The sequence below is a fragment of the Tenrec ecaudatus genome, chromosome 1, assembly GCF_050624435.1.
Source record: "Tenrec ecaudatus isolate mTenEca1 chromosome 1, mTenEca1.hap1, whole genome shotgun sequence".
NCBI lineage: Eukaryota > Metazoa > Chordata > Mammalia > Afrosoricida > Tenrecidae > Tenrec > Tenrec ecaudatus.
In genome coordinates this window covers 148,978,476-148,988,071 of record NC_134530.1, presented here as the reverse complement: position 1 = coordinate 148,988,071, position 9,596 = coordinate 148,978,476, and the positions used below count along the sequence as shown (strand labels likewise).

The following is a 9,596-nucleotide window of genomic DNA, read 5'->3' as shown; positions in this document are numbered from 1 at the left end:
ACTCCACAGGAGAAGAGAGAGCGCCGCATCTGGGTTTAATGGGAGGTGGTTAATATTTCCTGACTGCCAGACCCTGCAAGGTCTTTGTAAAATATTCTTATTTAATGCTCACAACTTCCCTGTGGAATATTTTAAATTATCCCCGTTGTTTACAATTCCTCCGGTGCCCAAGTTGCCACCCCCTCCAACTTTTATGTGTGCTGTTCTGTCCACGGCAGGAGCTCTCGTGGCTCAGGGCAGTATGCACTGGGCGGCTAACCAAAGGGTCCATGGTTTAGGCCCCAGCCGCACTGCGGCAGACAGATGAGGCAGTCCGCTTCTACTCTGTCCTAGAGGGTCATGCGTTAGAATCTACTTGAGAGCAGTGGACTTGTTCCACCTGGGACAGTCTCATTGCTCCCGTTTGCCTAATGAATGCCAACTTTATTCTTCCGAGCTCACTACAGTTACTACTTCAAGGAGATCTCCCAACACTGGAGGGTTTTCCCCATTACACTTTCATAGTACTCCACTTCAGCAGCACAAGAAACTGTGTGATCTGTCATTAATAGGTCACCTCTGCTGAACGGTAAGGTCCATGAGGGCAGGGACTGTGTCATGTTTCTGAGTTATTATAAGGATTGGCACAGTGCCCAGCACATGTGTGCTCAGGAACTGATAGGATCCCAGAATATGAGGGTCAGTCAAAAAGTATGGCTACGAAGCCATGGAAACCATTTTTTAAAATGTGAAGCTATTGTTTCTTGACATATCCTCCACTAACAATACAATTCTCAAAGTAGGGTTTCCACTTCTCTAAGCCTTTCCTCAAAGAATCCTCTGCTATCACTAAGATTGGATCAAAATTGCAGCTTTGGCATCCTTAAGAGACTCAACTCATGTTCTCTTTCTATTTTCTTTGGATCCGGGGAAGAAACAGAAATCGAAAAGAAATAGGGTGAATGGAGTAAGGGTTCCCAAGGCACTACCCATAGCACAGCCCTTTCTCCCCTCACAGAATGAGCAGGTGCATGGTTGTGATGGGAGAAGACGCCTCGCCCTTTTACACGAGTGCAGTTTATCACGACCACCCTTTGAACTGTCTCCCCCCCCAAAAAAAACAACAAAAACAATGGCCATAGCCTTCTGAGCTGACTTCTCTGCGTTCACTTTTACTGACCCAGTAGATGCCCTGGAGAGGCCACTCTTTTGATTGGATGTTTGTGTTTTTTAAAGGCAACCTAAGGAGACCAAGACAAGTGTATTACAGAGAGAACTTGCCTGCCACCACCCACTGATCGCAGAGACATGCCTAAACGTGTTTTGTTTGGAATAAAGCCATGCATGTATAAGCTGGAGTCCTAGTAGCAATACTTTCTTACCCTCAAGAATTTTATTATCAGGATTTGAACACTGGTCTGTTATCACTTCAAGCTCTTCGTTTAGATTACATCATACATAGAATGTAACCGGAAGAATGTCTTCACAGAATTACCCAAGAGACTTTTCCTCAATTCAAAGTCAGACTTCTTAACAATAAAAGTTATTCATTAACCTTTATACTAGCTAAGGTGAGGCTCTGAGGCACGGAATTCAGACCATCTTCAAAAGGTCTTCTCTCCTATGTGTAGGTAAGTTCCCCAAGAAGTCTCATCTTTCTGGGCTAATATTTTTGCAGAAAGCTCCTGGGAAAGACTCGTGTACCAGTAGGAACTTTGCAGTAGGTAGGCACATCAGCTGGTGTGCCACTGTTTCCTAACTTCCTCTGGGCAGAACGCTGCTGCTTGTTTCGTGGGGAAAGAAAACAAAACTCGACAGCAACATCTGAAATGAAGACCCCTCGAACTTTTGAGGAGCAGACGGAATGCATCGTGGATACCCTGCTCACCGACTTCTTGGGCACAACACCAGAGGTTTCCAACCGGTGTCTGCAATGTTCAGATGAACCAGATTCAGGTAAGGTCCTTGGCCGGCGGTGGTGGTTGAAAGTCCTCAAGAACCTGTGTTTGCTTTCTTGATTTCCATTCAGTTTCAAAAGGCAAAGTCTAAGCTTTCAGCCGTGTCCGGAGTCTTCGTGGAAGAGGAAGAGATTCTCATTGCAGGGAAATTCTCTGACCATTGGTGTCCTCAAAGCATTAAAATTGGTCTTGGCAAAGAACAATACTAAAATTGTTGAAAAGCCTAGAGAACGTTCCAAGCTTCCAGACTTCTGGGACTAGCCATTCTTTCAAAGATTGTGACCGTGTGACTTTGTTCCCTCTCTCCTAGGAGAACCTTGCCCTTTTGACGTGGCCATCGTTGCTGGTCGCCTTCGGATGCTGGGTGACCAGTTCAATGGAGAATTGGAGGGTTATGTCAAAAGTGTCATTGAAGACACCACTCAGGGACAGGTCAGGTTCTTCTTGGGGTATTTTTAATTGTTTGCTGCTCTTTTCCATTTCAGTTGCCTGTTTCTGCTACTTCTAACTAACCTCTGACTAGAAATGTATTATGAAAAGTTGGGGATTTATATTAATCCAGCTGATGCAACTGGGATTTGTGAATGGCTAGTTCTTCAAGACTTAATCAAAAACTAAGTGAAATTGAGATGAAACGCTCTTGACATAAGCTGATCCACCTTCAAGTTGCCTCCACTTGGTTTCCATCAGCGCTGAACTTTGTGGCCTAGAGCCTACCTTTAGCACTTTATTTTTGGCAAGGTACCTTTTTTATGTATCTGTTTCAGTACTTACTGGGCAGAGGAGCCCATGTGGTGAACATCTTCCCCCACTCCCCATAGTCTAAGATGTGAAATCAATACAGGGAGAATAGTTCATTGATAAGTCTGATGCAACTAAGCACAGACTGCCATCAAGTCTATTTTGACTGAGTGATCCTAGAGGACAGAGCAGAAACGCCTGCTAGGGGTTCTGAGGATAGAGTTTCCATGGTTTTCCATCTGGCGAAGTCAAATCTTCCTCCCTCAGAATAGCTGGCGGGTTTGGACCACTGGCCTTGTTAGCCAACCTACACTTAACTGACCAGGCCGCCAAGTTCCCTTTGTTCCCTCCAAGTCAGGCTACACTGAGTGTGATGGGAGCTGGGAAGAAGCCCCGGTGGTGCTTGACTGCAAACTAAGGAGTCAGCAGCTCAAACCTACCAGAAGGCACCTGCACCCTAAAGATTTCAAAACCAAACTCACTCACTGTGACGCTGTAAGGTAGAGTAGTACTACTCCATAAGGTTTCTAAAAACCCAAACCTCCAAGCTCACTGCCACTGAATCAATGCTGACTCATATTGATGCCCCCTCCCCGAACTGTGGGCTTCTGGGACTGTAACCCTTTAGGGGAATAAAAAGCCCCCCTCTTTCCACTGTGGACTGGCTGCTGGTTTCAAACTACTGACCTTGAGGATCACAGTCCACATGGGCTCCTGGTTTCCAGAACTGTAAAATTTGATGAGAGCAGGAAGCTCCATCAGTTTCCTTACAAATGACTGATGGATCTGAACCTCCAACTTTGTGGTTAGCAGTGAAAAGCTTAACCCATTAAGCCACCAGGGCTCCCATGGAAATAAGCGCCTTGGCCACCCTATGGGGCAAGGCTCCCCTGTGGTAGAGGGTCACTGTGCGTCCGCCTGGACGGATGGCTCACCATAAAAATACTAAGCTTTATCTGTTTGTTTTTTCATCAGAATGCTTGCATTAGTTGTGGCGGGCTGCTGTAACAGAAATACCACAAATGAGTGGCTTTAACAAGCAGAATCTTCTTTTCTCACACTTTGGGGGCTGGAAGTAGGAATTCAGAGTGCCAGCTTGACAGGAAGCAAGCCTTTCTTACTTTCTCACTCTGCTGGCTCTGAAGCCTGTGCTTTCTGATTCCTTGGAGAGCTCTACATTTTGTTTTGTTTTTTCCAAAGCTATGTATTGTGTGTATATATATATATATACATATATAAAAATCATTTTATTGGGGGGTCTTACAGCTCTTATAACATATGTACAAATGTGCTGAATACAATTGATGTATAGATTATTATAAGAGATCCAAGTTTCATTTTTTATCATTTTATTAGGGGCTCATAAAACTCTTGTCATAATTCATATGTACATCAGTGTGTCAAGCACATTTGTACATTCGTTGCCCTCATCATTCCCCAAACATTTGCTCATTTCTTAAGCTCTCGGCATCAGCTCCTCATTTCCCCCACCTCCCTGCTCCCCCCTCCCTCAGCTCCAAGTTTCTTAACTATCTATCTTATTCCATTTCTCTCTTTTTATATCTCAAATAAAATGCATTCAAAATACACCCTATACTAATCCTGCCTTTCAACATACCAAAGACAACCCATTTTCAAATGGGATTATGACCACAGGCATCCAAAAACCAAACTCACTTCCATTGAGACAATTCTGATTCTTAGTGACCCTGTAGGACAGACTAGAACCACCCCTGTGGGTTTCTGAGGCTGTAAATCTTTATGGGAGCAGAGAGCCTTTCTTTCTCTCTCATAGTGGGTGAGAAGCTCAAACAGTTGACCTTACAGTTAAGAGCCCTACATAGGTTCTCTGCACCACTAGGGCTCCTGCCATAGGCATAGAGGTTAAGATTTAGAGCACATATTTCTGAGAGACACAACTCCATTTGTAACACTGTTTAGTGGCAGAAGCACTTGAACCCTGTTTTGGAGATAAAGACCGTACGGTGCTGTTCTATAAGCTGGTGCTGACCAATGTCAATAATGAGAGCTAATATTAATTCCTTGTGGACCCCGTGCCAGGCCCTATTCTACATGCTTTGCATTTATTATCTCATTTAATCCTACACTACCCTTCTACCCCTAAAGCATTCACTCTTCAGATGCCTGTAACACAAGTCGACTTTGTTCATTGCGCTATCCATCCATAGAAAGGCTATAATCTCCCCAGAGGCACACTGCCACATCCTTCTCCCTCAGAACAGCCGGCGGGTTCAAACGGCTTAGCCACTGCACCACAGGCCTCCCAGGGAAACAAAGGCAAAGGGAAATAAGCAATCAGATCAGTAGGTCAGTATGAAAGTTCAGAGTTGAATCCAGTCTGATTCCAGGACCGCACTCTTCCCGATGATGCACGTGTCTGCTACTGTCATTGGGGTGTGCCCCTTCCAGATTCAGGCAGATCTGGACCCACCATGCCCAGTTTCTTGTTTGGCTGCAGTCCTGGGTTAGCTGGTGACGGAAGCTACTTTTCTTGTTTTCTTCCTTCATTTTTAAGAAAGTTAAGAAAATTTGAAAATATTGTAGAAATCATTTTTTTCTCCTGAGTCATTGGAGAGTCAACCTGACATAATGGCCATTTCTCCCTAAATTTTCATTTTGTTGTCCCTCACATGAGGACCATCCCTTACAGAGCCACGGCTGCCGTCTAAACCAGGAAGTGATCACCGGTAAACTATCATGCACGCCTTAAGTCTAAGAAACGTTTGCCAATTATGCCAACATTGACCTTTCTAGCAAAAAGATCCAGGTCAGGATCAACAGGGCATTTGAGGTGTCCAAAGAGAACTTCCTCTCTTTCAAGTTTCCCTTTGTAATTAATAAGCACGCTAATAGAACAGTTCTTTGAAATATGGTAAATACCTAATCAAATGTCAATTAATTAATTTTATTTTTAGATTTGATTTTATGAATCTGTCTTGTTCAATAGATTATAATCTGGTCAAGTTATGCTTCATTCGAATGCTCAGATTACCCAGTGAGAAAGTCCTTTAATCTGGACTGTAGATTTTCCTTGTCACTATTATTCTGTGAGTATTCCCTTACTTTGCTGCTTTATTTTGTTTTGAACTTGGATTGTGAACGAGGCGTGCAAATGTCGCCGGTATAGCACTTAATCTTTTCTTTCAAGTATTTAAAGCTCTTTGTTCACTCTAAGCAATGGTACCTGACACCAGGGGTTTGGTAAGCTATCTATGTTTTTTCTAGGACAGTTGCTCCACCTGCTCCTAGAGTGAGGTCATAGGCCCCAGTGGCGTGTAAACCACTCTTGGAGAAGCGCCTGTTCTCCAGGATGGCTGCCGCGCTAGCAGCCTACACTTCATCCGTGATAGGCCATTGACGTGTCCTGTGTCTCTTCGCAGGTGGAAGCTAAACTCAAGGATGCCGTGAAATCGCTCAGCACGACCTGGTGTGCGCAGGAACCCAGCTTAGCCTATGAAAAAGCCTTTTTGGGAGTGGCAGTGAAATTTCTTGAGTGTGCGGCCCGCATGGCCCCAACAATGGCAAGGCTGGTGGCCTCCCCTGTGATAAATATGATCAATGGGAACAATGACATCCGGGCGTTTATCCAAAGCCAGGGAGGCTGGGTAAGTATATTGGGCATTTCTGGCTTTCCTAAGCATTTGAATTATTTTTGTACTAATACCAGGAATGCCAACTCATGACCCTTTTTGTAAGTTGGAAACCAAACAGGATAACAGGCTTTCATACTTGGCTGAAAATGCCAGGAGTTTCTGGGCACATGTCATAGTTACCTCATGCTGCTACAGTGGAAACACCAGGAGTGGATAGTTTCATAAGGAGAAAGCTGCTCTCAGGTTAGAAGGCTAGCAGTCCTATTTCAGAGCACGGCTCTAAGGGAAAGTTTTTTGTCTCTGTCGGCTCTGGAGGAAAGTCTGGTCTCTTTTCAACATCGGTGATCCCAGCAGATGGATCCCTTGGAGCTCTCCATGTGTCGTGGCCATCAATCTTCCCTTGGGTCCAGGAGGTTTTAAGTGCAGGGATGCAGGGTTCAAAGTAAATGCACCACTCCTGGCTCTTCTTTCTCGAAGGTAGCAAGGTCTCTCTCCTTTTTAAGATAAAAAGTAATTCCATTTGACAGGAGCTCTGGGAGTGTAGTACATAAGTACTCAGCTGCTAACCAGGAGGTTGGTGGTTCAAACCCACGAGGCACCCCAAGGGAAAAAGGTGTGATAGTCTGCTCCTTTGGGGCACATCTACTCTGTCCTGTAGGGTCAGTGTCATTCACAGTTGACCTGATGGTTTGGGTGAATGGTCTAATTTGAATTTCCTCCCACATGTGATATTATGAAACTAAACACGTAGAATGATTGATATTTATGATTGACCTATGAACTCAGAAATTTCAGAAGGCTGAAGTTTCTAAGACACACACATTTCAGGATGGAATGCTTATTTTCACTCCACTCAGTTGCTCACTTCGTCCACCTGGTCTATTTATTTATTTATTTATTGTGGGGATGGATCTCAGTGTAGTATGTCGAGTTTAAGAAGCCAGCTATAAAAAGATACTATCTGTACCGTTCATTTATATGAACTAAGGATAGCTCATATGAAGGTCTGTTTGTTTGTTTAATCATTTTCTCGGGGGCTCATACAGCTCACAATCCACCCATCCACCCATCCATTGTGTTGACACATATTTCTGTGGGACATAATTCAATCCATGCACTGTGTGAAAGGGGACACTCAGCCTGTGGAGGATGGACTTGAAGTGATGCTGCCTAGAACATTTACTGCTGGTTTTTGTAAAGCTAATCCCTACGTTTCATACACACGCTCATTCTAATGAATCATTGGTGAGGAGATTCTAGTCTTAGCCTCGCTTCACCCTGTTCACTAGGAGATTTCTGGCCTTCTTCCCTAATATCTTTGGGGGGAAGGGGTGTTTGGAATGTTCAGAAACATCTTAATATCATCCAACAGCAACAAAAACAGTTCATTATTCTCTGCTGCTGTGATAACTGCAGGAGGCATTCCAAGCCCAAGCCTTGGTGAGCATTAGCGCATTTGCTGTCATAGAAAGTTCTAGAAACAGGAGCATTCCCCACCACTTCCTGGGTCAACAGAAGCCAACTAAGAGCAATATTTCCTTCTAAGTATCTTTAGATCCTGCCATGGTTTCTCTAGGACGTTCCCAAAGACCATCCCCTTGACTGTTGGATTGTCACTGTTCTTCTAGGAAAATCTGGAGGGCTGAAGAAGTAGAACACTTTCCCGACCTGGACGACATCGTTTCCTCTGTGAGCTGGTGATTGATTTCTGGCAGTTCAAGCAAGCAAATAAACAAAAACTCACTTTCTTCAATTGTACAATTTTTATCTTTTATTTTTTCTTAAAAGTAAAAAAAAAAAAATGCCCAGAGGCCTACAGAGAGTTTACCCTTTATGTTTCTACAGGAGTTTCAGTCAATCCGATTGAAATAAAGACCTCAAAACACCAGATAATGACTTGTTAATAGTGGAATTCCGGGCAACTGGGCAGGCCTTTGCGAGAGCTATTTGGGGGGAAAGAAGGAAAGCAGGGAAATATTCCTCAAATTCAGCTCTATTTTTGGTAAGAATCTAATCTACCCATTTTTTTCAGTCTAAAGGATTTTCAGGGAGATTTCTAGTGTGTGAAAGTCTTATTCCCTTGAGAATACCCCCTCCCCATATATATACCTATAATTTCACCGGAGCAGATTTATCTGATGCATTTTAGAGTGTGGGAGACAAAAAGAGCAGTTTGTGTATCCTTCTCCTTGAAAGGTCAGAGAAAGAGAAAAGTCACTGTCTTTTCACCTCCACAGGATGCAGGAAGTGCCAGCCCACATCTAGGACAGTAGGGGCACCTCAGCTTAGATTACACACAGCCAGTCACACACCGCAATGTTTTCCAGAGTGTGGCTTATAGTCAGTCCACTTGTGCACCTTAGTAAACTCTGATTCCCAGGCTTCACTCTCAGAAATTCTGACTCTATATGGGGTGTGTGTGTGTGAGTGTGTGAAAATGTACTCAGTAAAATCTGCTCCATTGAACAATTTCTAGACAAAATGATCACTGACATTATTGTTCATGTCATGTCAACATTCTCATATTTCTGTCCTAGTGTCCCTCCCATTGTTTTAAGTTCCCTCTAACCCCAAACTTCTTGTCATGATTCAGAATAGCTGTCGTCTCCCATCCAAGTCCTAATCGGGCATGAAGCTGCTGAGTTCGGGCATGTCCAGGGTGGTATGGCCATAGACAAAATAGCTGTTGTCCATTGATTCTTAGATAGATTTTTTTTTTAAAAATACAACACCTAGGGGTGGCAACTTTTACTTTTGGAGCTAAACTTTTACTTACTTTAAAGCTGACTTCGGGGTAGCAACTGTCCAAATTATGCTTGATCTAATTGAATTATGAACTGTTATAATGTTTGTAAGAGCTCCCAATAAAATTATTTAAAAAAAATAATAAAATAAAGCTGCCTTCAGGTGATAGTTTTGATGAATAACCGAGGGCAACAGAAGTTCTTCAGGCTCAGTTGCTCCAATACAATGGGTCTGTCTTTATCACTAAGGAACCCCAACAGTATAGCAGGCTAAGTGGTGGGCTGCTAACTGCAAGGTCTGTGGTTCAAACCCCACATCAAAGCTCAGGCTGTGTGGTCAGGTAAAATTAGTCTCGGAAAACCTGTGAAGCAGTTCTAGTCTTTCCTGCAGGCTTGCTGCAAGTCAGCACTGGCTTGAAAGCACTGGGCTTGCTTCTCTTTATAACTAGTTCCCCAGGAGATCCTGATGCACATTAGTTTGAGAGTCATCACCCTAGCGCAGGGGTTGGCCTGCTGTTTGTTTTTGTAAATCAAGTTTAATTGGGAAACTGTGGCTGCTT

General features: G+C 43.7%; 1 protein-coding gene across 1 annotated transcript; it reads left to right on the top strand.

The window, feature by feature from the left end:
• The first annotated feature begins 1,808 nt into the window (after window positions 1-1,808).
• On the top strand, window positions 1,809-7,938 carry BCL2L15 (BCL2 like 15). The gene is made up of 4 exons (XM_075540437.1): window positions 1,809-1,935; window positions 2,248-2,369; window positions 6,080-6,304; window positions 7,921-7,938. The coding sequence occupies exons 1-4, from the start codon at window positions 1,809-1,811 to the stop codon at window positions 7,936-7,938; spliced, it is 492 nt and encodes a 163-aa protein (XP_075396552.1).
• The last annotated feature ends 1,658 nt before the right edge of the window (window positions 7,939-9,596 follow it).

Coding starts and splice junctions, on each gene's coding strand:
- BCL2L15 (XM_075540437.1), top strand. CDS start 1,809: ATGAAGACCCCTCGAACTTTTGAGGAGCAGACGGAATGCATCGTGGAT. Junction 1,936..2,247: donor TTCAGATGAACCAGATTCAG/GTAAGGTCCTTG, acceptor CCTCTCTCCTAG/GAGAACCTTGCCCTTTTGAC. Junction 2,370..6,079: donor AAGACACCACTCAGGGACAG/GTCAGGTTCTTC, acceptor GTCTCTTCGCAG/GTGGAAGCTAAACTCAAGGA.